Source organism: Protomyces lactucae-debilis (genome assembly GCF_002105105.1).
Source record: "Protomyces lactucae-debilis strain 12-1054 chromosome Unknown BCR37scaffold_5, whole genome shotgun sequence".
NCBI classification, from domain to species: domain Eukaryota; kingdom Fungi; phylum Ascomycota; class Taphrinomycetes; order Taphrinales; family Protomycetaceae; genus Protomyces; species Protomyces lactucae-debilis.
In genome coordinates, this window is record NW_024467997.1 from 47,699 (window position 1) to 75,530 (window position 27,832).

The 27,832-nt window shown below is 52.1% G+C and overlaps 15 protein-coding genes across 15 annotated transcripts; 9 read left to right on the plus strand and 6 right to left on the minus strand.

Moving 5' to 3' along the window:
- Positions 1–1,888: 1,888 nt before the first annotated feature.
- Positions 1,889–3,578, plus strand: BCR37DRAFT_377528 (notchless-like protein). Its single transcript, XM_040868846.1, has one exon. The coding sequence runs from the start codon at positions 2,019–2,021 to the stop codon at positions 3,522–3,524; it is 1,506 nt and encodes a 501-aa protein (XP_040726554.1). The 5' UTR covers positions 1,889–2,018; the 3' UTR covers positions 3,525–3,578.
- BCR37DRAFT_377529 (Glucanosyltransferase-domain-containing protein) lies at positions 3,039–5,028 on the minus strand. The gene has a single exon (XM_040868847.1). It carries the CDS (start codon positions 4,957–4,959, stop codon positions 3,532–3,534), a length of 1,428 nt encoding a protein of 475 aa, XP_040726555.1. The 5' UTR covers positions 4,960–5,028; the 3' UTR covers positions 3,039–3,531.
- A 373-nt stretch (positions 5,029–5,401) lies between these two features.
- Positions 5,402–9,193, plus strand: BCR37DRAFT_355636 (chromosome segregation protein sudA). The gene is made up of 2 exons (XM_040868189.1): positions 5,402–5,690; positions 5,727–9,193. Exons 1-2 carry the CDS (start codon positions 5,490–5,492, stop codon positions 9,132–9,134), a joined length of 3,609 nt encoding a protein of 1,202 aa, XP_040726556.1. The 5' UTR covers positions 5,402–5,489; the 3' UTR covers positions 9,135–9,193.
- Positions 9,194–9,240: 47 nt separating this feature from the next.
- BCR37DRAFT_250985 (uncharacterized protein) lies at positions 9,241–10,453 on the plus strand. The gene is made up of 2 exons (XM_040866620.1): positions 9,241–9,404; positions 9,441–10,453. Exons 1-2 carry the CDS (start codon positions 9,346–9,348, stop codon positions 10,345–10,347), a joined length of 966 nt encoding a protein of 321 aa, XP_040726557.1. The 5' UTR covers positions 9,241–9,345; the 3' UTR covers positions 10,348–10,453.
- Positions 10,234–11,840, plus strand: BCR37DRAFT_250936 (uncharacterized protein). The gene has a single exon (XM_040866619.1). The coding sequence runs from the start codon at positions 10,560–10,562 to the stop codon at positions 11,391–11,393; it is 834 nt and encodes a 277-aa protein (XP_040726558.1). The 5' UTR covers positions 10,234–10,559; the 3' UTR covers positions 11,394–11,840.
- Positions 11,006–12,558, plus strand: BCR37DRAFT_251430 (uncharacterized protein). The gene has a single exon (XM_040866622.1). It carries the CDS (start codon positions 11,450–11,452, stop codon positions 12,284–12,286), a length of 837 nt encoding a protein of 278 aa, XP_040726559.1. The 5' UTR covers positions 11,006–11,449; the 3' UTR covers positions 12,287–12,558.
- On the minus strand, positions 11,871–13,990 carry BCR37DRAFT_377534 (integral peroxisomal membrane peroxin-domain-containing protein). The gene has a single exon (XM_040868848.1). It carries the CDS (start codon positions 13,949–13,951, stop codon positions 12,287–12,289), a length of 1,665 nt encoding a protein of 554 aa, XP_040726560.1. The 5' UTR covers positions 13,952–13,990; the 3' UTR covers positions 11,871–12,286.
- Positions 13,991–14,068: 78 nt separating this feature from the next.
- BCR37DRAFT_407703 (putative aldo-keto reductase) lies at positions 14,069–15,062 on the minus strand (the record flags this gene model as incomplete). Its single annotated transcript, XM_040872123.1, has 1 exon — positions 14,069–15,062. The coding sequence occupies exon 1, from the start codon at positions 14,903–14,905 to the stop codon at positions 14,069–14,071; it is 837 nt and encodes a 278-aa protein (XP_040726561.1). The 5' UTR covers positions 14,906–15,062.
- Positions 15,022–16,051, minus strand: BCR37DRAFT_377536 (uncharacterized protein). Its single transcript, XM_040868849.1, has one exon. The coding sequence runs from the start codon at positions 15,698–15,700 to the stop codon at positions 15,251–15,253; it is 450 nt and encodes a 149-aa protein (XP_040726562.1). The 5' UTR covers positions 15,701–16,051; the 3' UTR covers positions 15,022–15,250.
- On the plus strand, positions 15,963–17,626 carry BCR37DRAFT_377539 (uncharacterized protein). Its single transcript, XM_040868850.1, has 6 exons — positions 15,963–16,075; positions 16,112–16,161; positions 16,197–16,882; positions 16,920–17,002; positions 17,071–17,527; positions 17,566–17,626. Exons 3-5 carry the CDS (start codon positions 16,249–16,251, stop codon positions 17,149–17,151), a joined length of 798 nt encoding a protein of 265 aa, XP_040726563.1. The 5' UTR covers positions 15,963–16,075; positions 16,112–16,161; positions 16,197–16,248; the 3' UTR covers positions 17,152–17,527; positions 17,566–17,626.
- On the minus strand, positions 17,079–17,679 carry BCR37DRAFT_377542 (uncharacterized protein). Its single transcript, XM_040868851.1, has 2 exons — positions 17,566–17,679; positions 17,079–17,527 (listed from the first exon to the last, which is right to left on the minus strand). Exons 1-2 carry the CDS (start codon positions 17,637–17,639, stop codon positions 17,287–17,289), a joined length of 315 nt encoding a protein of 104 aa, XP_040726564.1. The 5' UTR covers positions 17,640–17,679; the 3' UTR covers positions 17,079–17,286.
- A 61-nt stretch (positions 17,680–17,740) lies between these two features.
- Positions 17,741–18,729, plus strand: BCR37DRAFT_251510 (uncharacterized protein). The gene has a single exon (XM_040866623.1). It carries the CDS (start codon positions 17,793–17,795, stop codon positions 18,663–18,665), a length of 873 nt encoding a protein of 290 aa, XP_040726565.1. The 5' UTR covers positions 17,741–17,792; the 3' UTR covers positions 18,666–18,729.
- Positions 18,730–19,142: 413 nt separating this feature from the next.
- BCR37DRAFT_251512 (uncharacterized protein) lies at positions 19,143–19,850 on the plus strand. The gene has a single exon (XM_040866624.1). It carries the CDS (start codon positions 19,300–19,302, stop codon positions 19,747–19,749), a length of 450 nt encoding a protein of 149 aa, XP_040726566.1. The 5' UTR covers positions 19,143–19,299; the 3' UTR covers positions 19,750–19,850.
- A 4,694-nt stretch (positions 19,851–24,544) lies between these two features.
- Positions 24,545–25,717, minus strand: BCR37DRAFT_377552 (uncharacterized protein). Its single transcript, XM_040868852.1, has one exon. It carries the CDS (start codon positions 25,370–25,372, stop codon positions 24,638–24,640), a length of 735 nt encoding a protein of 244 aa, XP_040726567.1. The 5' UTR covers positions 25,373–25,717; the 3' UTR covers positions 24,545–24,637.
- BCR37DRAFT_251573 (Endonuclease/exonuclease/phosphatase) lies at positions 25,458–26,723 on the plus strand. The gene has a single exon (XM_040866627.1). It carries the CDS (start codon positions 25,682–25,684, stop codon positions 26,483–26,485), a length of 804 nt encoding a protein of 267 aa, XP_040726568.1. The 5' UTR covers positions 25,458–25,681; the 3' UTR covers positions 26,486–26,723.
- Positions 26,724–27,832: the final 1,109 nt, after the last annotated feature.

Below are 27,832 nucleotides of genomic sequence, written 5' to 3' on the forward strand. Positions count from 1 at the left end.
AGGAAGATTGCTGAGAAGCGGAAAGTAGAAGAGCAGAAGTCAGTGTGGTGGCTTGTCAGAGCAATTGGTGAGGAAATGCCGTGAGCGGGGTTCAAGAGTGCGTGTTCATGACAAAGCCTTCCTATCAAGGCGCTGCGTCTCGAAGCACATCTCTGTGGGTAGGCATTCGGAGTTAGAAGGGAACAGGAGCCTCGGAGTGGCGAAGGTAGCGCTTCAAGATGAGATCGATCAAAAAGAATCTCTTGAAAGGCTAGAGCAACCTTGAGATTGGCCTCAAATCCTTGTCGAACAAGCTTAGACGTTGAACCATGTCATAGCTAGAAGCACTGCGAATATCGGTAGTGGCGAAGTGAAGTCGGCGAAGAAAGGTGTTGTCTTGATGGGCGCATGAGCCGAGTTGTAGGCAAATCCGGCTCTTGGCAAGAGCTTGACCCAGTTGTCTTGGTCGACATGAGGAAGCTCTGAAGGTGTCGTGCTAGAGTGGCATTTGCTCGCTCTGCATCCGTTTGAAATAGGCGTTAAACAGATGTGCTTCGACAACCGACAACAGAATCAATATGCCCAAGGAATGCCTTCCAGAACAAGGAGTCAAAGACTGAGCGACGATCCGAGACGATTCCGAATGGCATGCCCCGGTAAGTGAAGTTTCTATCCATAAGCACCGCTGCGAAGTCTGCTGCATCGGATAATAATGAATAAAATGTGCCGTTTTGGAGCCGATTGACAACAACGAGGATAGTGTCAAAAGGGGCAGAAAGTGGTAGCTTGACATTGAAGCACAGCGAGATAGACGACCACGGAGTATCTGGTATAGGCAGAGGTTGCAAGAAGCCATAAGGCTTATGACGCGATACTTTGGCGCGAGCACACGTGTCGCGAGTCGCAATGTAACTTTGGACATATGCGAACATCGACGGCCGGTACTACTGCCGAGAGGAAAGGATCAAGGTCTTGGCAAGACACCGACCGGAGATAGGCGAGTCATGGTGTTGCTGGAGGAAAGCTAGCTTGAGAGCAGCGTCTGAAGGGCTGTACACACGATCTTTGTAGAAGAGAAGACCGTTGTCAAGAAAGCAAGGCTTTTCAGCAGTGTCACGTCTCAGCATGGGGAGGAGGGACGGCTTGACGTCGAAGATGACTGCTGAAGGGCGTGGAGAGCGTCTTGCACCAGCGAGTCCGAGAGGGACGCTGCAATGATGCGAGCGCAAAAGTCGTTGTCCGGGAAACTAAGACTTGACGACGAAGTAGTGACATGCCTTGAAGTTGGCGAGGTCCGAATATGTGACAGGGACAAGCGGAAATCGTCCTGGCGTGCAGAAAGACATTGCGCGTATTTGATCGCGACCCCGCGGAAGGCCGGAGATTATCACAACGACTGAGTACATCAGGTCTGCCTCGAGAGCACCAGGTCGAAGAACCATGTTGTTATCAGATCTGGACATGAAGACAGACCAGCGGACTTCTCGTGAACTGAGAAGGCGGTTGATGTTGACGTCAAAGAGGCACTTTTCAGCTTTGATGAAGAGGTTGTGCTCGTCGAGAACTATGAAAACAGAGAGAACATGCTCATTGTGGCCGTCCTAGTTGAAGACATCATCAAGAGAGCAGACAACGAATTTGTCGAAAAGGGCAGATGTGCCAGCTGGACTTTTGGAGACAGAGATGTTGCCGAGCTAGAATTGCTCATTCAAATGTATTCCTAGGGAACCTGCGACTTCTGTGCACTCATAGAATGAAGTGCGTTCGCCGGAGGCGACGTGTTTGGAAGCCGAGGAACTTGTGATCGTAGGAAGCATGGTCAAGAAGCGGGCAGCCTTGATCTTGGAGTAAAGAGGGAGATAGGCATGATATTTGCCAAGCAAATCTTGCCCGACGTCGTAGTAGCAGTCGAGACGTATCGCAAGTGAACTTAGTGAAGTAGTCTGGCGTGTTCTTGGCGTGCGACAACTCAAAAAAAGTCAAGAAGCGACAGAGCAAGCACAAGCACAAGCACCAGCTCCATCAGCACAACACCAGACATGGCCACCGTCCTTCCACCGCCCTCAAAACGGCAGAAGCGGGAAGCGCAAAACCCAGAGATCGATCTTCTCCCGCAAGACTTCCCCTCTGTCCAGATCTCATTCGAATCAGCCGATGGCCAGGCCTCAGAGACGCTGCTGGTGCCCGGCACAGCCTCGGTCGCGGACCTTGAGATGCTCATTAATATGCATGTTGCTCCGTCAGAGGATGGGCCGGTGCCGTATACCTTTAGCGTGGATCAAGTCAATCTGCAACGCGACTTGTACCATGACTTGTTCAAGACGGATCGACACACAACAGAAGATTTGCTCAAGGTGGTGTATACGCCTCAATCTGTCTTTCGCGTACGTCCCGTCACTCGCTGTACGGCAGAACTGCCTGGTCATGGTGGTAGTATTCTCGTGGCTGCCTTTGCACCGCACACATCATCGCTTTGTTGTACGGGCGCTGGTGATAATACCGCCAGAATATGGGATTGTGATACGGAAACGCCAAAGCATACACTCAAGGGCCATACAGGCTGGGTGATTGCTGCGAGTTGGGAGCCAGAAGGGACGTGTGTTGCAACAGGCTCGATGGATAATACTGTACGTGTATGGGATAGCAAGACGGGGACTGAGGTGGCTTGCCTCAAGCGGCATACCAAACCTATTCTATCACTCTGCTGGGAACCGCTCGTTTCAAATGCACGTCTAGCAACGGCGAGTAAAGATGCTACAATCAAAGTCTGGCATGTCGCCAACAAGACGGTCGATCTCAGCCTCTCTGGCCATAAAGGACCCGTGACGAGTGTGCGATGGGGAGGAAATGGTTGGCTCTACTCTGCTTCGTATGACCAGACCATCAAGATTTGGCAGGTTTTGCCAGGGCATACAGGGACGACGGGAGGTAATGGACAATTACTGCATACTTTGACGGGTCACGCTGCTCGCATCAATCACCTGGCACTCTCAACTGATCATATTCTACGAACGAGCTATGATCCAACCACAGGCAAGATCCTCACCTTGCAGGAACGACAAGCACGATGGCAACAACATATCGCTGCGTCTGCCGGTCAATGCGAACGTCTCGTCTCGTCGTCAGATGATTTACAAACAATCCTCTGGCAACCTCTTCGACAAACCTCCTCAAAAAGTGGGATCCGCCTGCATGGTCATCAAAAAGTCGTCAATCACGCTGCTTTTTCACCAGATGGCGCGTGCCTTGCAACGGCATCGTTTGATGGTTCCATTCGACTTTGGCATGCGACGACGGGTTCGTTTCTAGCAACCTTACGTGGTCATGTTGCTGCTGTGTATCAAGTGGCGTGGTCGTCTGATTCACGCCTGCTCGCATCCTGTTCTCACGATACGACCGTCAAAGTCTGGCAAATGAGTGATCGCTCCTTGAAAAGCGACATGGCGACGTCTGCCGGTGAGGTGTTTGCACTGGATTGGAGTTGTGATGGGAGAAAAGTCGTTTCTGGGGGTGCAGATAAAAAGGTCCGCTTGTTTAGTCACTAGTTCTAGTCTAAAAAAGTACAAAACCAGCAGTGAATGCAGCAATGAGACTGACAACAGCCAATGCACCGGATGCAGATCCCATCTTGAGTGCCGAGGAACGTGCCGTTGTGGAAGCACTCGAGGAGCCGGTGGCACGCGCAGAACCTGTTTGTTGCTGTAATGCGGATCCCGTGTTGGAACCAAACAAGCTAGCGAGGTTACCAACGGTGCCGGATGACGATGCTTGCGTGATTTGCTTGTTGGCAACGGCATTGCCATTCTGGTCGTTGATGGCGAGAGCGCCAGAGGTGGGCAAGGAAACAGGGGTGATGGTACCGGCGCGTGCAGACACACCTGAACGAATCAATCGGTTGACTTCTTCAAGGGATGGCAGTGTGCGTGAGCCATTGAGGTAGGTGTAGGCACTGGCTGGTGGACAGGTTGGGTAGGCTCCTTGCGTTGCTGGGATGCTTGTTGGTAGGCCTGTTGCTTGTGCGAGTTGCGAGGAAAAGGCAACATAGTCTGCACGGTAAGCGACTGCGCCATCAGACGAGACATTCACGAGTCCGTAGTTGTTGGCTTCTTGTGTGTACTCATACACGAGACCACCGGAAAACTTGGGCGTCATTTGAGAGCCATAGATGGCACCCACCTCGCCAAAGGACCGTGGACGCACTTCATTGCAACCGTACTCGGAAAAGAAGAGGGGCAGGGTGAAGTTGCTGAAGCCGGCAATGAGCTGATCGTAGCCAGAGGATTGGATGGTTTGCTGTCCGCACCACTGATACGAGTTGATGGCGTAAAAGTCATTGACACCATCCGAGTCTGTACCGCACGACATGTAGGTGGCGATTTCTTGACGGTACTTGATATCGTCAGCAGCCGAGTAACCTACAGGGATTGGACGCGTGAGGTGAGCACGGATATACGCCTTCATGTCGCGTGTGATGGCTTTGACATAGGGAGGTGATGCGAGGGCAGAGACATCGGAGTTGATGAGCTCATTGCCGGAGAAGAAGCCGAGGGTATTCCTGTATCCGCCAAAGACGGTGATGGTCTTGAAGACGTGTTCGGCGTAGATGGAGTTGTAGGTGATGTATGGGGTATCCCTGTTGAGGTACTGGCCTTCGAGGGGGGAGTTGACGTCGAGAATGAGATAGATGCCGGCTGCGTCGTACAGGGACATGCACGCGTCGTGGTTGAGTGCATTGTCGACTGAGTAGACGCGAACTGTGTTGAGACCTAGTTTTTGGAAGACGGCGACATCACGGAGACAGATGGAGATGTCTGAGAGTGGGTCTTTGCCTGCTTCGACGGCTGATGCGCCACCTGGCTGGTAGTCGACGCCCTTCATGAAGAAGCGCTGGTTTGTGGCTGCGTCATAGAATACATTGTCCCTGACGACAATTGGGTTGAGGGCAGCAACGGAGGCAACGAGAGTGAGGAGAGAGAGCATAGTAAGTATATATGAGGTATACTTCTGGTGTTGTGTAACTGTCTGTGTCACTTTCTGTGTTGTTGCGTCTCCTTTTATGTTTTTTTATTTTTCTGAGGCTGTGCACCCGCAGCACCACTAAATACGCTATCATTAGTATTCATCACTGTGTATACTGGACTATTTACAGCAGACGGGCCGGGAGCGCACAGGGGCCATCGACAGCGAGGGATTGCAGGGATTCAACCTGGTCGACGACTGTTGCACTGGTGGGGCAGTACTCTCACCACCAAACAAAGCCCGCCATCGCCTTCCCCAGCCAGAGTCAGACATAGTCCAATACTTATATATGGCGTCTGAGCCCATCCCATCGCTCCCTCTTCCATATGTTGAATATGCTTCCTCCCAATTTCAGTCGCGAAATCCCCGTCACGTGCACCATGAACAAAGACGCGACAACTTAGACAACTTAGACAACTTAGACAACTTAGACAACTTAGACAACTTAGACAACTTAGACAACAGCGACAGACAACAGCCCATGTAGCAGCATGGTCTACATCAAGCAAATCACTGTCCAGGGCTTCAAATCATACAAAGAACAAGTCGTCATCGATGGCTTCTCCCCAAAACACAACGTCGTCGTCGGCCGCAACGGCAGTGGCAAGAGTAACTTCTTCGCAGCCATTCGCTTCGTCCTGAGTGATGCGTACACCCATATGAACCGCGAAGAGCGGCAGGCATTGCTTCATGTATGTCTCTTATTGCACTGACGCGCTAATCAATAGGAAGGATCAGGCACAGCAGTCATGAGCGCGTATGTCGAAGTCATCTTTGACAACACCGACAACCGCTTCCCTACAGGCAAAGACGAAGTCATCCTACGTCGTACCATTGGTCTCAAAAAAGACGAGTATGCGCTCGATAAAAAGTCGGCCAGCAAAACAGATGTCATGAACTTGCTGGAAGCGGCTGGCTTTAGTCGCTCCAATCCCTACTACATTGTCCCACAAGGTCGCGTCACCATGCTGACGAATGCCAAGGACAGCGAACGTCTTGCCCTGCTCAAGGAAGTCGCCGGCACGCAAGTCTATGAGCAGCGCCGATCAGAGTCCCTCAAAATCATGGATGAAACCCTACAAAAGCAAACCAAAATCAATGACCTCCTCGAGTATATCGAAGAGAGACTCGGCGAATTGGAGGAAGAAAAGAAGGAACTCGGCGCGTTTCAAGAGCAAGACAAGATGCGCAGGTCACTCGAGTATACCATCTATGCGCGCGAACAAGATGAAATCAATCGCGCACTCGACCAACTCGATGCAAGTCGCGATCAAGGTCTGGGTAGTACGGAAGAACACGCGCAACACTTTGTCGCGCGTGAAGAGGAAATGATGGAAGCTGCTGCTGGTATCGCACGTTTGCAACAAGACATCTCGCTGTTACAGCGTGAACGACAAGAACTCATGCAACAACGACGTGAGGAAAACAGACGTCTTGCACATGCTGAAGTCTTGCTCGAACGTCTTGAACAAGCGCAACAGGCCTCTGCCCAACGACAACGTGAAATGGCGCAAGAACTCGATCGTCTCTTTCAAACAATCACGCAGAAAGAGCAGGAGCGTGACACAATCAAGCCTGCATTAGCACAAGCCTCTGCAGCGGAAGTACAAGCAAAGCAAGCGCTTGAAAAGGTCGAGACGGAAGCAGCACATCTCTCCAGCAAGCAAGGTCGTCATGCGCAATTCAAAACAAAGGCAGAGCGTGATCGCTTTCTACAAGCTGAAATGAAGGACTCGCAAGCAGCTCTCCATCAACGCCAGCAGATCGCCAAGCAAATCGCGGAAGAGACAGCAGCACTTCAAGCTGAACTTGCAAAAAATGCTACAGCCGTCTCGCAGAGTCGGGATGCCATGTCTGGCCGTGCGGGCCACCTGGAGCAACTTGCAAAAGAGATGAGTGAAGCCAAGACTGTACGTGATGCACTTCAAGATGAGCGCAAAACGTTGTGGCGCGATCAGCTCAAGTGGGAGTCCAATGAAAAACAGGCAAAGCACGAGCTCGACGCTGCAAGGCGGACACTGCAGTACACCATGGATCGATCCACGTCAATGGGTCTTGCCGCTGCTAAGCGCATTGTAGACGAGCGCAAGCTGACAGGCTACTATGGTCCTCTGTGCGACTTGTTTGAGGTGGAAGAACGCTACCGCACTGCAGTGGAAGTCACTGCCGGCAACAGTCTTTTTCACATTGTCGTTGATAATGACGATACAGCCAGTATCCTCTTGGATGGCATTAGCAAGCAAAAACAAGGTCGCGTGACATTTGTCCCACTCAACAGGATTCGCGTCAAGCCCACCACCTTTCCAGATGCTGCGGATGCTGTGCCCATGTTGAGCAAATTGCAGTATGATGCGCGTTACAAGTTGGCCATGGAGCAAGTCTTTGGCAAGAGCATCTTATGCCCCAACATTGAAGTTGCAAGTCGTTATGCTCGCAGCGAAGGGTTGAATGCCATTACCCTACAAGGTGACAAGTCTGATCGTAAAGGTGCATTGACGGGTGGTTTCCACGATCGTCGCAAGTCACGACTTCAGTGCGCACGCGCCGTTTCCGACTGGCAGGCAAAATTGGAAGAAGCAACCACCAAAGCACAAGGACTGCATCGTGCCATTCTCGTCAAGGAACAGGAAATCACGCGTGCTGAGTCTGATTTGCGAAAGTTGACGCTCCAACAAACGCAAGTCGAAGGAAATCGTGAGCCATTGCAGCAAAAGCTCGCTGCGCTTGCCAAGGAGGATGCCGCCATCAAGGCATCGCTTGCACGAAAGGAAGCAGCATCAGCAACGATTCAACTTGAGGAGACACGCCTCAAGGCAAGCATTCAAGCCATGTCTGCAGAACTCCAATCAAGCTTCACGCGTGACTTGACGCAAGCTGAGGAAGATCGCCTTGCACAGTTGACGAGTGACGGTGCAGCACTCCGCCTCAAACTCAATGAAGCCGCTGCACGCCGTGTTGCACTCGAGGCAGAGTGTGATGTGCTTGAATCCTTGTTGCGCGACAACTTGTACCTCAAGCGTGATGCACTCGTGAGTGGAAATTCTCTCGCGGATGTGGATGCAGAAGGCGGTCCTGCTGTTCAACAAGCAGCACGCACACAAGCACTGGCGCATATTACACAGCTTGCAAAGCGAATTGACGCGCTTGAAGCTGAGATTGAATCACGAGAGCATGAACAAAAAAGTCTACAAGAGCATCACTCTGCGTTGCAAGAAGAAAATCGACAAGCAGCCAAGCAGATTGAACACGAGAGCAAACGCCTCGAGAAGAGCATGCAGAAAAAAGCGTTGTTATTGCAAAAGAAGGAAGTCTGCAATCGCAACATTCGAGAGTTGGGTGTCTTGCCTGAAGCGGCCTTTAGCAAGTACGCATCGACTGCGTCTGAAACACTAGTGCGCAAGCTACACAAGGTCAATGAAAAGCTCAAGGGTTTCTCACATGTCAACAAAAAGGCATTCGACCAATACACCAGCTTTACCAAGCAAAAAGAGTCGCTGCTCAAGCGCAGGGATGATTTGGATGTCTCGCAAACCTCAATCCAAGAACTCATCGAAGTCTTGGATCAGCGCAAGGACGAAGCCATTGAGCGAACATTCAAGCAAGTGAGCAAAGCCTTTGCAGAGGTATTTGAGAAGCTTGTCCCATCTGGTCGTGGTCGTCTTGTGATACAACGCAAGATGGATCAAGACACGCAGGAGGAGGAAGGCGAAGAGGATGACGACGCAGAAACGCGCCGTCGTTCAGTGGAGAATTACGTTGGGGTGGCTATCAGCGTCTCCTTCAATGCACGCGATGCAGCGCCCTCGCAGCAGCAACGCATCCAGCAGCTCTCTGGTGGACAAAAATCATTGTGTGCGCTTGCCCTCATCTTTGCCATTCAAAAGTGCGACCCAGCCCCATTCTATTTGATGGATGAGGTGGATGCTGCATTGGACGCACAGTACCGTACGGCCGTTGCTGCGATGCTGCAGGAGATGAGTGAGGAGGGACAATTCATCTGCACCACCTTCCGGCCCGAGATGCTGGCTGAGGGAGACGAATTCTTTGGCGTGTTTTTCGAAAACAAGGTGTCGAGTGTCAAGCCCATCAGCAAGTCTGATGCTCTGCAGTTTATCGACAGCGAGGCCCCGAGGTAGGTCTAGAGTAGCAGCAGTAACGTACAGACTCAATACTCTCAGTAGCAGCAGTTCCCCTGAACACGTGAATCGACCGAAACTTTGACAGAGACACCCAAGAGCCAGGTGAAGAGCCAGGTGAAGAGTAGATCAAGAGCAGGTGAAGACCCAGACAGCCACAGACGCTCTTTACATACTGCAAGACGCATCATTGGGCTTCAAGTGCAGCGAGATGAACGGCACCGCAGCGATGCATGGCGAGACGGCACAAGATATCGCCGACATCCCATCGTAGGCTATCCCGTCTGCTGCACCAGCTAACAGCAGATACCTGTACAATCAAGGCTTCCGACGCGGTGCATTCAGTGATACACGACTCGTGCTGCACCCTTCACAACGCCTCCTGGCACAATTCCACACAACAGGTCAGCAACCACCTGCGTTTCCAGTCTACAGCCTGCATGCACTCTTACTAGCTCGCTCCCCGACGCTATTTGCATGCCTTGCACGACAGGGCAACCATCCTCCTCCGTATACGCTGCATCTAGAGTTTGACGATGCGCATCTGACGGTGGAGGGACTGGATGTGGCGTTGGGGACGTTGTATAGCGGTGGATCAGGACTACCTGGCGCTGTGCTCTTGCATGAACAAGACAGACCTGCAGCGACCACGTCAGTGTCGGTGTCTGGCTCACCGACTCCTTCACAGACGAGTAGCGGCTTGCATGTTGGATTGCTGGCTGCTGCTCAGCTACTTGGACTTCATGGACTCGCACAGCAGGCATGGCAGGCATGTACGACGCGTTGGCGAACAGAGGAAGGCGTCGCAGAGGGTATTCGCTATGCCTTGTCTATGGGATACTTGGACTCACCGGCGCCGGAAGCAGGTGCCGACACTGGAGGAAAACACGCTGGACGAGTGCTGCTGGATGACTTGCTAGAGCAGCTTGTTCGGGCATTGCCAAGTGCCGCTCTCGAAGGCGTCTTGGTGTCACTGCCCTTCCCACTTGTGAAGCAGAGTTTGGAGCATGAACAGCTGCAGCTCTCGAGCATGGACCGACACAACTTTGCACGTCGCATCGTTGAGCAGAGGAGACAGGCGGGTGTTTTGGCACCAGGCGTGGAGGAGTCGGTGGTGATGGCATTTGGCGGAGACTCGCGCAGTGGTGGCATTGAGATACTGAGGCGGGAGCGAGGTGCACGCAAGAAGCAGCTCTGGCGTGCGCCGCAGTGAGGTCCATGGCTATGTTCATGATCATGTCATGTCCATGTCCATGTCCATGTCTACAGCTACAGCTACAGCTACAGCTACAGCTACAGCTACAGCTACAGCTACAGCTACAGCTAGTCGATGATGTCTGGACGACGTAAAAGATAGAACACCAAGTACTAGCACGCAGCAACACCTCAAGACCAAGGCAGCAGACAAGGACGCACAGCTGAGGCATGCAAGATGGACAAGACTTTGTTCATCCAGACCGTAGAAGCGTCCCTGCCCTCGCCGCAGCCGTTGCAGACGTAGACAGCGTCAAGGACGAGGGGGGCTACAGACGAGCTGGGTCGCGTCGCTCGCCGCCTAGAGAGACGCGTAGACCATCTCAGTCGTATGGAGATCGCGACGATTACAGATACCGTCGAGACAGACGCAGGCAGTCACCCTCACCAGCACGCTCACATTCACGTACAAGGGACTACGCACGATCACGCAGTCCATCGCGTCGGTCTCCTCGACGCAGCCTCTCACCACGTCCAGCTCAGGCATCTCGAGCACGTCGTCGACCAGTACCAGAAGATGCCCAAGAAAAAACGCGTGGAAAGCGTCTCTTTGGATCACTACTCGGCACACTTGGCTCGGCGCAACGCCAGCTGAGCTCGACTGCCCAGCAAGCACGCCTTGCACAGCAGCAAGAGATCCAGCAACGACAGCAACAACGCCTTCAGGAAGAAGCAGACCTGCAGAAACAGCAAGCGCAAGAGGCACACGCGTATCGTGCTCAACAAGCAAGTCTCGAGGCAGACTATGCGAAACGCCGTCGTTTGGCGTACTATCTCTATACGGAAACGGAACCCGTCTTACGCTACTTGCCAAAGATGCTCTCGGATGAGCAGCAAGAGATCATCGCAAAACAGGTGGACCAGGTGGAGCAGGAACGAGCAGATGCATTGAGCGCATTCGAGCTGCGTTGGCAAGCGCAGCACATCTTGTCACCACAGCTGCAAGCAAAGGAAGCACCGTCTGCTGTGGATGTGCCATTGCAGGTGCCAAAGGCTGATTTGTGACTGTGTGTTGTGATGTCAGCACGTACAAGTCGTCGACGTCTCGATACTCTACATCCATGTCAAGTGCGCCGTCGCTGCTCATCTTTGGCGGGGCTGGATTCCTCGGTCAACGTGTGGCACAGTCTGCTATTGCAAAAGGCTGGCAAGTCACTTCCATCACCAGGTCAGGCGCACCGCCAGCTACAGGACAAGACTGGGATAAAGTGCGGTGGGTGCGCGGGGATGCATTCGAGCCGGCGAGCTATCAAGCAGAGATTGCAAAAGCAAATCACATCATCAGCACTATTGGCATTTTAGACTATCGCGGAATTCGCAAGCAAAAATCGTGGCGCTATCGTGTAGATGCGATAGGGTCGACTTTTTACGATGCAGTCAAAGACACGACAACCTCAGACGCTCTCAACATTTACGACCGACTGAATCGCGACAGTCTCAAAGCAATCGTTGATCAAGTATACAATGGCAAATCGGCAAATTTACAAAGCTTCGCGTACGTCAGCGCAGCAGATGGATTCCCTGGTATTCCAAAACGCTACATAGAGAGCAAGCGCCAGGCAGAGCAATACTTGCAGCAACAGTCAGCATCGGCTCCCTGGCGAACCATCATCTACCGACCTGGCTTTATGTATGCAGACTCGTCGCCGTTGTTGTCGACGCTTTCACGTGTCGTGGGCGTCACCTACGCACTCAACTCTTCTTTGGGCGTCAGCAACAAACTTGCAAGCCTAACGAACGGACGATTATCACTTGGTGCTGCTGGTGTCAAGCCATTACCCGTGACGCGCGTTGCTGATGCCTTGGTGGAAGGATGCGCACTCGCCGAGGGGACCTTAGATGTCTACAAGATTGAAGCCTTGGCGGATGTTCGCTGGCGTAATGACATGATCAAGTAGCTAATCCAACGATTGAGCACTCTGTATACTACTCCGTGACGTCTTTCGCCGAAACAAGGGCCGCTTGACGGCTTGCTGTGGAGTCACCGTCTCACCCACCATGACGAGCTCTTTCCCTCCACCAGGAACACTCCGCCACTCTCGTTTCGGCAAAGACACGGGCTTCTCGCGCTCTCTTGCAAACTTTTCTGAGATGCTCGTTGTGCTTCCTGTATCACTGCCGTTCAATAAGCCCGTTCGTGCTTTTGATGGCGAAAAAAGAACCTTGCTTGGGTCGATGGTGTCAAAGGTCGACTGGCTCAGCAGACTGGTGGAGCGCGTTCTCCCTGGTGCATTCACTGTTAACGTCTCCTCCACCACCTTGACCTCGACTTCGCTGTCACTGTCGCTAGGGCTATCGCTGCTTTCATGCACAACAGCCTCTGGCACCTCTGTGTCCGTTTCACTCGACTCCAAGCTCTCCGTACACTCTGCATTGCGAATCCACTTGCGTTTGCGCGTATACTTGCCATACTCTTCCTTAGCACTCGGCTTGCGCCATGCATTATCGAAATAGATCCAACCCTCAGCATCCCTACCCCTACCTTTTTCAACGCGCCACGTAGAATCAATCCATGCCCACGTCACGGTGCGCGCTTTACCATCCTCCCCAATTGTTGTCTTTGCCGATGGTAGACCATAATTTGGCGGCGCTGGACATGTCCGTTCATCAAGATCTGTGAATGGCGCCCGTTCATGCGGCAGTAAGGATGGTGTCCAGCCGAGTCCTAGCCAACGCCGTTGATTCTCAAGCACAGCGAGGGTTGTTGTGAAGCGTGATCCACCAGCCGTGACGATCGCAGGCTTCACCGTCGGCTCAAAGACAACAGAGACGGGCGATTTGCTGAGTTTGTCGAGCATTTCTGCCTCTCCTGGTAGCTGCTCAAGCCCGAGAATGGCAGAGACTGCCCAACGTACTGTGTTGAAGCGCCAGAACACTGTGCGAATGGTTTGAAACCACGGACTTGTAAAGGTGAGCAGCAATGTGCCAACCACAAGAATGATAGCACGCGGACCAAGGAGCCAGGTGAGAAGCAGGTAAATGGGCGTTGAAAACACGAGCCTCAAACCAATGACTGACGACCGCTGAGGGTTCTCCCATCGAAATAGACTCATGATTGGCTCAAGATGGCTGCCTAGTAGGTGAAAGCGCGCCCGCAGTACATCAATCTCGTAGAGTGTTGCGTCAATGACCCGTTGCGCATCGCCAATGGGCTCTTCAAACTCTTCGCCCTTTTCCAAAGCACGCATAACACGTTTTGTCGCCGTCTTCTTTTTGAGGTAGCCAATACCGAGAATGACTAGAACGGCCCAATTGGCTGCATATCTGCATACAAACTCGCCGTAGAGGACAACAAGCCACCACATGACGAGCATGAGAAAACTCGACCAGTGGTCTTCACTCGTCCATGTGATCCATCCAAGCGCTGTATTCAGACCACTGACTATCGGCGCCAATTGTGCTAGTGCAACAACAATACTCGGTGGTGTCTCCTTGAGTATATCTGCGCTTGGATGTTGAATATGTTGCGTCATGCCTGCCGGTGAAGACTTGCTATCGAAGGATGCATAGATGGCGCGCTTCTGAGTGCTGATTCTTGGCCCGGACATCTCTTCGAACGCCATGCAGGCGATAGAGTACTATCAATATAGACAGAGACAGTCGAGCTCTGCTCAGTTGGTCGTGCGCTCGATTTTCATGACGTTTGCGGAGACGGCGCCAGTCACATTTACTCTATTCATCTACACGCTCTTGTCGCCTATAGGGTCCCAGTCAGTGACTAGGTACTCATCCAGCCCGTCCAACTCTGCCATGGTTGCATCCGACAACTCAAAGTCCCAAAGTTGTGCATTCGACTTGATGCGCTCCACATGCGTCGACTTTGGCAAAGGGACATAGCCATGCTGTAAGCTCCACCTGAGTAGCACTTGTGCAGGTGAGCGTTCATACTCCTTGGCAATACTCTGTAGTGTCGGGTCCTGCCATCGCTCAGCACGCGCCAATGGGCCCCATGCCTGCAGCACAATATCATGCTCCTTGCAAAATTGAACAAGGCTTGTTCGAGTCATGAAGGGATGCAGGTCAATTTGATTGACGACAGGCTTGATCTTTGGATTGCTGTCAAAGAGCTCACGCAGGTGCCGCTCGCCAAAGTTGGAAACACCAATAGACTTGATGAGGCCAGACTCGACGCCGTCTTCGAGTGCTCGCCATGCATCAAGTCTAGCCTGCTTGTTTGGATATGGCCCGTGTAGGAGATACAAATCAATGTAGCCAAGTCCACATGCTTCAATTGATTTGCGAATATCCTTGCAACCCCGTTCAAAGTTTGTGTTGTGCATTAGCTTGCTTGTATAGAAGATGTCTTGTCTTGGGATGCCTGAAGCTCGGATGGAGTCACCGCACTCTGATTCATTGCCGTACCACTCTGCACTGTCAATGTGGCGATAGCCTGCTTCGAGTGCTTCTAGCACATTTTGGCGGCACTGCTGGCCAGAGACCATATAGACGCCAAAGCCAAGACGTGGCATGGACAAGCCATTATTGAGAGTCACTCTAGAGGTCAAGGATAGAGACATCGTGACAATAGCGTCAACAGCGTCAACAGCAACAGCTTACAAATTTGGTACAAGTGGAGAAAGTCAGCCGTTGCGGTTGCGATTGAGTCTTTAAATTCAGATGAAAAAGACATCTACTGAGAGTCTGTAATGGATTTTAGTTTATAGACAATGCGCGAAATGTAGAAGACATGTTCTTTTGGTAGGTCGACGGTGATTTGTATGATCTCAGCAACGCTCGTGTGAGGCCGACGCAGCCGTATGTCGGCAAGTTGAGCTTTGTGGACGCAGCATTCGAACAGTGCATGTTGCAGAGTTTCCACAACATCGCCGGTTGGCTTGCATGCCGAACAGGAGCGATCGGGCTCATTCCTGTGACAACTTTCCATGGTGCAACAGGTGTTGGGCTCTGCACCAGTCTGAACACCTACTGGACGGAGTTCTGCCAGAATTCAAAGACTCCAAGACACAAACCGCGAGCAGTGGACTTGAGGGGGGTGTGGCTGGGATCGACACACTTGTGAGAGGTGTTGAAATCACTGGAGGACCAGCACTAATGTTGTTCTTCGTGCAGATCGCCGTCTCCATCCGTGAAATTGATGCAAGCATCGCAGCAGTCTCGAGACTGGCCTCTCGCATGATTGCCTCGACATCACGTGTTGCTAAACGAAATGCGCCCACCTCAGCTTCCAATACCTGGGCGGTCACTGTAATCGCTTCTGTCTTGGTCGCCATTGTTGTTGTCTTTGTTTTGTTTTGTTTATGGCGCTGACTTGTTTTGTGCTGGTAAAGCGCATGAGATAGATACGGAGGCATTATGCATAGGACGCTTTCTGCGATGCCGTACGAGATCGTGCAGGCTTCCTAGGTCCTTCAGGCTCCACTTCCTTTGAGGGCATGTTGTGATGTGAGGCACGACGAGCCATATTTGTCTACTCTGATGCACATTCAGACCACAGCATACGCTGCCCCATGCATCCTGAAACATAACGGCCGCTGTTGCGACAATCTTTTGGACTACACACAATTCCAGTCGCAAAACTGTTTCGAGCCGTTTCTTCTTTGCCAACGGCTTGCATATCAAACCATGCGGATCGCTCAAACGCTGTCCACCTTGCAGTCATGGCTAAATTCAGTACTCTTGTTTTGTGCGCAGTCGCTGGCGTCTCTGCACACTCAGTCATCACTGCTGTATGTCTCCATCACCCAAGCAAACGCTGACCACAGGTCTTGACCGACAGCAAGATCCAGGGAATCGGACTTGGCGTGGATGCAACGTAAGTTTCTTCTTAGCTGGCCTCTCTAACGATAGAAACTTTCGCAACTGCGTACGGATATCCTTGGAGTCCACGAGCTAACAACAGATGGATGTCATTCCCTGCCAACAAGACTCTCCCATCATGCGCGACGCCGAGCTGGCAGCCAACAACTTCGGTTCCTGCGGACGTACCCAAGCCGGTGGCAATATCGACACGTCTACTGCCATTGAACAACACATTGATGCCAAAATGGTGCCGGAAGTGACGAAAGGCTCAACAGTAACGCTCCAAATGCATCAAGTCAACGGTGACGGCGCAGGCCCTTATCAGTGCGAGATTGACGAGACGGGTACTGGCTCAACATTCGTCAAGGTGAAGGTTCTCAAAGACGTGCCAGGCGCTGCAGGTCTGTCAGCCACGCGTCAGACATCGTATGACATGAAAATCCAGTTGCCGAGTGTGCTTGCGTGCCAAGGTGGCAGTACCGGCCGCGTGTGCGTCATGCGATGCAGGAACAGCGCGTTCGCAGGGCCCTTCGGTGGCTGCTTCGCAGTGTCCCAAACAGATACAGAGGGTCGCAAGGATATGTCGCCGAGTGGTGTCAAGACAAAAGCCAAGATTGAGGCGATTGAGAAGCAAAAAGTTGAAGCGGCAGCACAGCTTGGTGCAATGAAAATGACGAATCTTGTGGGTGTGCCCAAGGTCATGATGGCTGCTCGACAAAAGGATGGCCTGATGCGTATGCAACCCTTGGATGGCACTAGCTAACACATCAGAGCTCATGCCTGGACAAACAGTGCCTGAAGGCCACACTGCAGAGAAGACATCGCCAGCCTTCATCCCAGTCAACGTCCAGAACGTAAGTCGAGGCTAATTGCCAGTGCTTGATCCTTGGCGGTAATTCAACAGATGTTGACAATAAAGTAGATCCCAGATCCAGTGGATGGCAGAATGAGCGCTCAGCCAAGTCCAGACCAGCTGGCGGCCATGAAGAAGCAGAGCCCGTAGACTTGCTTAGCGCACAGGTATGCTGTTGTAACTTTGTTCTTGGTCTCGACGACGCTTCTCTAGAGTTGGCCGAACAATCATAGCGTATGCCAAGAGGCCGCCGCTTTCGTTAGCTTAGACTCTCACAAGGCCAGCTTACGTGATGAGTATAAAGCCAATAACGATCCCCTCGTCTTTGCGCGACTCTCGCTGGAAGCAAGATTGCGTAACTACAATGTCCGACTCGGTATCATCCACAGACGGGCACGAAGCAAGGCCTGATTTGGTCAAGCAAAAGATGCGAGTACAGTCAGTACAAGGCTTGGCAGGCGTTGCCAGGACATCTTCGGTGAGAGGCACGATAGCAGAGGATTTGCCGCATGTGCATTTACAGTAGCTGAACGTTAGAACAGATGTCGCTTGACATTGGCATACGAGAGTGGTTTTGCAGCGTAGACTGAGAGCAGTGCACAGCTGGTGAGCAGCAGGATAGATTTAAGAGCTAGCATAGTCAGCGGGCTACAGCTCAACACAGCAGCTGAAGTGGTCTGGTCGTTGCAGTTGTTGAAGCGTGCGACCTCAGGATTTAAAGCGCGACAGTAAACAGCATGCAAGGACTACTAGACTAGTATTCATTGTCCTACCCAAGGCCTGTTCCTCCAATGCCATGGCCCTGGCAGTCAGAGAGTGCTCCGGTTGATGGGAAAAAAGAAGCACTAGCTCAAGAGACCAATACTGTGCTCGACCCACGCACCTGGCTCGACACCAATGTGCTTGTGCCTGTCCTGCTTCTGACCTCTGCTTCACTAGGCGCCTACCACTTCTACAGACGCGGTCTCAGACGCTACCCGACCATTGATCACCTCCCTGCTCAAATATATGGCTCCAGCAACCCGAAAGCACGCTCTCGCAGTCTTCTTGGCTATGTGACCTCAGTTGGCGACGGCGATAATTTTCGCTTCTTTCACACACCTGGCGGGCGTTTGACTGGCTGGGGCTGGCTGAGATCTGTGCCCACCGACAAGAAGGCTCTGCGTAACCAGACCATTCATGTTCGTATTGCTGGGATTGACGCGCCAGAGCTGGCTCACTTTGGCAATCCTGCGCAACCATTCGGCAAGGAAGCGCTCGACTGGCTGGCTAGCACCGTCCTTCACAAGCGTGTGCGTGTTCGAATACATTCGCGTGATCGATTTGATCGTGTCGTCGGCAATCCAGAGATGCGTCAATGGCCCTTCATCTGGATCAAGCGCGATGTTGGTCTCGAACAAATTAAGGCTGGCATGGCAACAGTGTTTCGACAGGGCGGCGCAGAGTATGGTGGCTTGATGGATGCTATGGAACGTGCTGAAGGAGTAGCTAAAGCTGCCAAGAAGGGCATGTGGAGTCAGGGCAAGAAGCTTGAAACGCCTGCAGCATACAAGAAGCGGACGCGTGGAGAAGACCATGAAGTTGTCACGTCAAAGACACCCAAGATGGCAGCGCAGCAAAACAACAGCCTACTCGCCTGGCTCAAATGGTCGATTGGCAAGTGATGCTACTTCTTCAAATTGACAAACTTTTGGTAAAAGAAGGAGGGCGTTGATGGCTGCTTTCTTGCCTCTGACAATGACGGCACGTCTTTGCGTGATGCGCTGGATCCTGGCATCTCTTCAGGCTTGCTTAGTGTGCTTGACAAGCGCACAACGCCTGGAATCTTTGGAGGCTTGTGTTGCTTGATTTGCACAACCGGTGTTGGCGGCAAGGCAGTGGACGTGTACCAAGGTGGCTCAACCTGAGTCGTGTTTCTTGCATCGTCTGGCTCAACGTTTCGCAAGACTGGCTTTGACTCAAGAAATGCATTGATTGCCGCATCCATGCGCGTCACGGCGTCTGTCCAATCGGTCGACAATTGCATACAATCTGCGCCATGTTCGCCGTGCTGCTGCGTCAAGCCTTGTGTGGGCATGGGAACCGACACAATGCGTGGAAGCGTCCGAGAAGAGCGATACGTGGCAAGATCCTCCCTTGACAGGCTGAGTTGCGTAGATTGGCGACTCATCCGATCTTGCTCTCGGAAGCGGCGACTGCGCAGATCAAGGACTACAGTCGAATTCATGCTGCTTTTCCCCTGGTGCGAGCTCTGCTTACCCTGTGGCGTCGCCGTGTCTCGCTGAGATGGCTCAATAAATGCTGGCGACAGAGGAGTCTTTGACAACATCATCGAGTCTGGCATCGACAACACACTTGCTCTGGATCTCATTCCACACCTGCACACAGGGATACGCGACGCATCGAGCGGTGGGTTCTCCTCAAATCCAAGTCTACATGGTCCGAGCACCTCATGTCGTTTCAAGGTCTGTGTTTCAGGTGTATCATGAAGGCACCTCTGCGTCCGATGACGTCGGCTGTATCGTTTGTTCTGTGGTCTTACGCTCTGCTCACGCTACCGCTCCTTACAGGGCTTCACTTCAAAGCAATGACGCGGGTTTCATGTTCGTCCTGCTCGTTATTGAATGTAAGAGGAGTATAAAGGCCCCTCATTGGGCGAGTATGAAGGATAAGCTTGTACGTTCAGAGCGTCATTGTGCCGCACTCTTAGGTTGCATATTGCTCACGCGCAGACTGCCCAATTTATGACTCTGCTCTCAAGGCTTGGACGAAGTCTTTGTTTGGCAACATGATACTTGCTATCGATACTGTGGTAGAAGGAAACGTATCATGTAGACAAAGATAGATAATCTTGTCTTCATGATGAAAGGATGAAGAACTTTGAGATAAGTGCCCTAGGTATTCAGAGAAGGGAAGAAGGGCGCACGGCGCTGTTCAAAGAGGGGCAGCTCAAATGCTTGGACAATATGTAATCGAGATTGGCGGATATGCGAGGCTGTAGTCGTAGGTGACAGACACAGGCACGCAGGGCAGCTGCAGATAAGACTTGATTCGAATAGGGGACAAGAGTATAGCACTCTTGCCAGCTAAGACTAAACTAAAGGTCACGTGCATGAGCGCTGACGTGGCAGAGAGATAACAGCGGAAGCAAGTGATCAGGGGATGCACTTGAATTCCTAACACTCCCTCTATCTCGATAAAGCGAAGTGCTTAGACGAGGCCGAGAAGCAGTCGTTGCGTCTCCAATGCAGGACGTTGAAGGAGCTTGGTAAGGAGATCGGCTTTTTGCAGTTTTGTGCCGACGTAGTGTAGCTTGATCTTGCCTTGCTCAATCAGGGATCGAGTGTGATGGTACTTCACTTCGATGTGCTTACTCTTGGCGTGAAACACAGGATTGTGTGCCAACTTCAGCGCAGCCTGATTGTCCCCAAATAAATTGATGGAACCGTCGGAGTTGAGCACATTGCTGATCTTGATGCCGAGCATGAGCTCGCGCAGCCAGAGAGCCTCTTTTGACGCGTTGGAGAGGCCAATATATTCGGCTTCCATGGTCGATGTGGCAACAATGTTTTGGCGCTTTGACTGCCAGGTGATTGCAGCTCCCCCAAGCATGAACACATAGCCAGATGTGCTCTTCCTTGTATCCAGGCACCCTGAGTAGTCAGAGTCAGAGTACCCAGCAAACTCGTCGTTTCCGTCGTATCGCAGTCGCAAATTGCGAGTCGTGAACAGGTACGCGAGGACGCCACGAGCCAACTTCATGTGAGAAGTAGTCGGCTTGGCAGAGAAACGACCTAGAACACCGACAATATAGGCAACATCGGGTCTGGTCGAGATGGCTATCCACTGAAGCTCCCCAACAATGGATTGGTAAGCAGTTTTGTTGGCCGGCTGGTCGTCAGTCGGCTGGTGGGTAGTGCCGTCAGTGGTGAGAATGGTGCCGACACTGGCTGGCAGGTGCCTTGGATGGCAGTTGGCTAAGCCGTGGTCGGTGGCGATCGATTCAATATAGGTGGATTGATCGAGAGTGTATACGCCGTTGTTGTGTGAGACGCGCATGCCGAGAATGGAATTGGCAGGGCCGAGATCGGACAGCTCGTAGCGTTTGGTAAGAGCCTTGAGAAGATGCTCTTTGTGCGCGATGTCCGAGAAAGCCATCAGAATGTCGTCGACGTAGACGCAGAGCAAGGACGCGTTTGTCTGATGCTGATAGATGCCAAAGTCGTGCATCGAGCGTTCATAGCCAGCAGCAGTGAGGGTGACGTGCAAATCATCGTTCCAGGCTTTGCCAGCTTGTTTTAGACCGTAGAGAGCCTTCTTGAGCCTAACGAACGGGAAGTTCTCGTTGGAGAAACCTGGAGGAGCGATCATGAAAATCTCCTCAAACAGGTTTGCATTGAGGTAAGCGGTGGCAATGTCAATCTGGTGAAGATGAAGCTTGTAAATTGAAGCGAGTGCGATAAGCATGCGCACAGACTCCAGTCGAGTGACTGGAGCATACGTCTCGTTGTAGTCTACGCCAGCTTTCTGAGAGTAGCCCTTAGCGACAAGACGCGACTTGCGCTTGTCGAAAGTGCCATCAGCGAGGATCTTGTTCTTGAAGATCCAGCGTGCCCCAATGGCCTTTCGGCCTGGAGGTAGCTTAGCGACGTACTCAAAAACTCCTTTGCCTTCAAGAGAGGCGAGCTCGCGTTCCATAGAGGCACGCCATTCAGGTGCGTCAGAGCGGGATAAAGCTTGTTTGACAGTTACAGGAGCTGGGAGAACATCTTGAGCAGTAAGCATAAAAGCATATTCATCAAGCTCGTCATCATTAGTAGTAACGTCAAGACCGCTAGTAGCGATAGCTTCGAGCTGCTCGTCAGTAAATTCGACACTTGCAGCATTGCCGCTAGCTATAGCTTCGAGCTGAGCGTCTGTGAGCTGACGAGGATCGACATCCTTGTTGACAGACAGTTCTTTTGCCACAGCATGATCAAAAATGACCGAGTGGTTGAGAACAACTTTCCCAGTGGCAAGATCTAAGACTCGCCAAGCTCTGGAAGTATCACTGTAGCCCAAAAACATAGCTTTGTTGGCGCGCGCATCCCACTTGTCCTTGATTCGCGAGTTGTGTGACCAGCAAATGGTACCAGGAGTCCTCATATGCGAGCAATCTGGTCGTATGCCATACCACAGTTCGTATGGCGTCTTGTCGAGACCAGTATGAGGCGAACGATTGATGGCGTAGACGGCTGTGGAGGTCAACTCAGCCCATAAATTGCGCGGGAGAGGACCAACCGTCTCATCAAGAAGCGATGAGCGAGCCTTTTCGACAAACGTGCGAATGTGGCGCTCTGCAACACCATTCTGCTCAGGCGTATGCGGAACAGTTGTTTGGTGAGTGGTGCCTTGCGTAATGAGGTGCTGGCGAAAGCTCCCCTTGAACTCGTTACCTCCATCAGAGCGAACAATTTTGACTTTGTCGCCAACGTGATTGGTGGCAACAGTTTCCCAAGCTTTGTAGATGTTACAGACGGTGTCTGCAGTGACATCTTTCAGCATGTACGCCCAAACGTACTTGGAAAACCCGTCAACAATGATGAGAAAATATCGTGCATCATTGATAGAATTGGTGCGCATTGGTCCAGCAACATCAATGTGGACTATGTCAAGCCGCTGAGTGGCAGAATTTGCCACAGAGGGAAAGCTCGAGCGCTTGCTCTTTCCAGCTGCACAGCCAGAGCAATCGAAGTATTCCGGGTAGACCAGATCGTCGGGAAATCCGTCGACAAACTTCGAAAGTCGTTTCATGTCCTTGATGGACATATGGCAAAGTCGTCGGTGCCACTCAAGGGCATCCGTCGGTGCCTTTTCCTTTGTGAAAAGGCCAAACTCACTTGCCTGAGGCTGGACTTTAGCAATTGTGCCGTCTAGGACAAAGCCTTTACCGACACGCCTGCCAGTAGCGACGACAACACTGTCTTTGAGGAGGGCTGGTCCATGTTTGGCCGAGAACAGTACGTCAAAACCGTCCTCATTGAGTGCGCTCACTGATAAAAGATGTTCAGTGAGATTTGGCACATGCCAAACTTTGGACAAGGGCACCAAGCTGGTTTGATCTGGCACGGCAAATGCAGCATGCCCAAAACCAGCGGAGATCATCTCTTCGCCATTGGCGGACGTGATGCTAATGGAAGCATCATGAGAGAGATCAGAGATCAACTCTTGCGACGGTGTCATATGCGACGTGGCACCGGAGTCGATCACCCAGCTACGTTCAGCTAGGGTTGTTTCGCGAGCAAAGTATGCCGTGTTGGGATTTGGCTTGCCCTCAGACTGTGATTTTGATTCAGTTGGAGGGCTACTTTGCTTCGTCTCAGATGAAGGCTTGTGAAGAGAATGCCTTTTCCTCGGCTTCTTTGAAGACTTCTGCTTCAATTGAGACTTATGCTCTTGAGCGAGCATCCCTTTTTCCGTTGATGATTGGTAAAGGGTTTGGGAAGCGTCAGCGGCTGAGTCTGCCAGAGACTTGTGCTTGCCGTGCGTCTTGAGATAGTCATCCGACTGTATCTTGAAGCGCACTTGCTGCACAAAACTGCGGCTAGAGTGTGGTCCATCCGAGGAGAGTGTGTGCAGCGTGAGGTCCTGCAAATCGCCTGGGAGTTTGGCGTAGATCATGGCAATTTCCATGTCTTCGTCAAACGTCTTGCCGGTGGGATCAAGGCTGCGCAACTGGGCAATGGTGGCTTGAACGTCCACCATCAGGGTCTCAATAGCTGAAGATGTGGTATTGCCAGGAGGCAAAGAGAGCTTATTGAGCTTCGTGACCAATTGCAACTTTCGCAAAGTGTCAGGCTGCTTGTGTCGAGACAAGACAGTCTTGAAAGCAACGCAGGCGACTGCGATGTCTTTGATTGCTTCCAGGTCAGACCTGTCGAGACCTCCTTTCAGCAAGAAAAGCGCCTTGCTGTTCTTGTCCCAAGTTGGTTCAAGATGCGACCATTCTTCAAAGGTCGCAGGTGCAAGATACCCTTCAGAGTTGATGTAGCACGGACCAGTGTAAGGCTTTGTGCTTTCATCCTCGCTTGATTCCTCCTCCATCGATTTGGACTTGGAGCGAGTCGAGGGGGCGCTATAGGCTTTTGGAGCCTTAAGCTTGTCATCTTTCATGAGGGCTTCGAGAGCGGCGATACGGGCCTCAGCGTCTTCGTCGGCCTTCTGCATGGCGTCTGCGCAGCGTATTGCTGCTTTGACGCGGCGTGCGTGTATCTCCTGAAAGATGTAAGTCTCAGCGCCAGCCTGCTGAGCGACAAGCAGCAGCTCATCCTTCCAAGCACTTAGGCCATTGCTGATCCTCTTGGTGTTCCTTAACACCGCGTTGCTAGACGGGCCGGAACGTTGACCCGAAGCAGTAGCGTCTTGCTGCATAGCAACAGTGCTCATAACCTAATCGAGATTGGCGGATATGCGAGGCTGTAGTCGTAGGTGACAGACACAGGCACGCAGGGCAGCTGCAGATAAGACTTGATTCGAATAGGGGACAAGAGTATAGCACTCTTGCCAGCTAAGACTAAACTAAAGGTCACGTGCATGAGCGCTGACGTGGCAGAGAGATAACAGCGGAAGCAAGTGATCAGGGGATGCACTTGAATTCCTAACAATATGCCTTCAACTTGAATCGGTCTTGCCTGCAAACTGTCCGGCACTCGCTGACCACGAAGCCACTATAGTTAGCTGTTTTCATCCAGGGACGCTTCCTTTCAAAACACCAGGCTGGCCAGTTTAGGACGCAATCCAATCTCATCCAGCCTGGTTTCGCCAAAGATGACTCATCACCAGCCCAGAGATTCCATCCGCACACCATATCGGGGATCATAGCTTTTGGATGCGTGACTCCTTGACCTAGTGGGCCAGCAGCCTTGCAATAGACTGCCCCACGCCTATCATCAACACCTGGCGGGCCGGGGGTTTGGAACCATTGTTTATCAAAGCCTGGCAGATCAGCCTTGGCGACGAGATAGCAGAAAGCATTGCTGACCAGGTCCGAAAGATGGCGTCTATATGCCCCGTCGTTGTACCAACCTGGAATCATGTGCTTCTGGGCGCCCCCTGAAGTTTGAATTGTGTAAACTGGCAAGTTTAAAGGGTTCCCTGCAGAAGGCGCCTCTGCCAGCCTTACAGGTTCTACCTTAGCAAGCATAGTTCTTATGCTGCTATTCACGAATTTCGTGAAGAAGTAGGTTTGGTCCTTGAAATCGCCTGCTGGAGAGTACTGACTCCAGTAGTCCAGCAATGCATCTGCATCTGCAACTGCTGCTGATGCGACAGATGGTAGCAGTGACAGGCACAGCAGCTTCCAGCAAGCGACCAGGTAGAAGCAAGCGGCCATGTCTGTTGTCTTCGCGGCGATTGAGCTTCGCGTTGATAGGAATGGAGGAAAGATGCCAGCAAAGTGCGAAAGATGCGTCTTTATGCTACGTGGTCTCCAGCAAGACAAAACTCTTGCAGCAGTGCCCCTGAGCCCATGGTCAGCTGCTACCTTGGAAATGAGCAGACTGTAAGGGCTCGGCCTAGCTAGGCCACAGATTGAAAGTAGCTAGACTCTGCTTATTGCTCAGTGCAGCAGTTCTCCGCGGCCTAGGGAGTCAAGGCTACATGTGAATCTGTGAGTCTGTGAGCCTGTGAGGTATCGTCCTGGATGGAGCAGATGGGTGTACATGTACATATGTGGATGTCGTCGACGTTCGAATTCGCAAGTTGCCAGGTTCACGGACATTTGGGCAACCGACCGCGGGACCTGGCGGCCATCTATGTGCTCAATGCCAGAGACGACCTGGAAGTGGAACACAGACTCGACCTCATGGACGACCAGGATGCAGTGTGCATTGACATCAAGCTCAAGGAAGCCTCCAAGGCGATCACATTAGTTAATGTGTACAACCAGGTGCCAATGGGACAGGCTGAAGACGCCTCGCAAGCGATGGAAGCAAGCGAGTACACATTGAAAAGGATCTGGAGCGCGCTAAGAGACCTTCCAAGAGACGCTATCATCACGGGGGATATGAATGCGCATCACCCTCACTGGAACGAATTTACCCAGCGACCAAGGCTACATCAGGAACTCATGAGGCTTGTGAGCGAACGAGAGTTCGTTCTACAGAATGATGGTTCATTTACGAGACGTGGCAATGCAGGGCAAGTCGACACTATCATCGACCTGACGTTTGCGCGAGGTTGGGCCCTCTCAGGCATGGCAGGATGGCGAACCAGGCAAGACCTCACCACAGGATCCGACCACGAAGTGATCCATCTCATGGTTGACTTACCAAAGCCGATCTCCCGACACCGACTGGCAACGCAGCAAAACGGAGACCATCCACTCAGATACAACCTGAAGACTCTCAGCCCGAGAAGTCGAAGGAACTTGAGCAAAGCCTACGAGAAGCGCTGGTACATGACAGTCGGGGCTGGGACTTGGAGGCAGCAAGTGCAGAGGACATAGACGAGGCCGCTGCGCGTCTTGACCAGGCTATTGCAAAAGCACTCAGAACCACTTGCAGACCTACCTCGGCACTGAAGGGACGCAAGAGATGGTGGAACACAGAACTAGACCAACACCTTGCGGAGCTCCACACGAAGCGCAATAGGTCTCTGCAACATAGGGACCAGCCGACACGCCAAGATTACAAAAGAGCCCGCAACAAATGGAGAAGGCTGGTGCGCGACACAAAACGCAAGTGTTGGCAGGAGTTTGTAGAAGAGGAGACACCAAATCGGGCTTTCGAGGCACGGCGCTACTGTTTGGCAAAAGGTGGGACAAGCATCAATTGCCTCACCACAGAGGAAGGTGGCGAAATTCGTACAGCCGTGAGCTTCCAGGACAAGGAAGAGGTACTCTATCGACAACTGTTTCCACCGCCGCCACACACAGAAGCCTTCAGCCTCCCAGCTGGCTACACGACAGAGCACCACTGGGGAATGGTGACGGAACAGGAATTATCAACAGCGGTATACCAGAACTCCACTAGGAGCGCAGGGGGCCCAGATGGTTACAATCATGCTTTTATCCAACGGTATTATGATACCCTGAAGATTGCGCTTGCGCCGATCATCAGAGAGTGCGTCCGGATAGGACACCACCCAGAGACCTGGAAACAGTCCATCACGGTGGTCTTGAGAAAGCCCAACAAACCAGACTATAGCAAGCCAAGAGCCTACAGGCCTATAGCGCTGCTCAAATGTATCTCAAAAGTCTTGGAGAGACTACAAGCAACGAGGTTTCACACTATCATGGAGCAAGCGAACTGCTTTCATCCATACCAGATGGGAGCACGCAAGCACCGTTCAGCACTAGACGCCGTCCACCTACTAGTGAACGAAGCCGAGGTTGCAAGAAGCACAAAACAGAAATGCTCAACGCTGTTCATGGACGTGGCGGGGGCATTCGACCATGTGTCGAAAGACCAGCTTCTGAGACGAATGGCAGACAAAGGTCTCCCTGAAGAGATGATCCAGTACACGGCGGCCTTTCTCTCTGGTCGATCCACACGGATTTCTTTTGACGGGCGAACCGCTCCACAAAGGATGATCACTACAGGCATCCCACAAGGGTCGCCGCTCAGCCCGATACTCTTCACGCTGTATATTGGGCCAATATTTGCTAGCATTACGAGAGCATGCGAATCGGAAGTAGACGGCGAAGGCGCAAAGTTGACTTGCGGCAGCTTTATGGACGACATCAGAATTACCATCACGTCAGACACCTACGAAACAAACGCAGCTCTGTTAGCACTGGCGCAAAAAGAGGCTGTAGACTGGGGAAGAGCCAATGCAGTAGCATTTGACACCA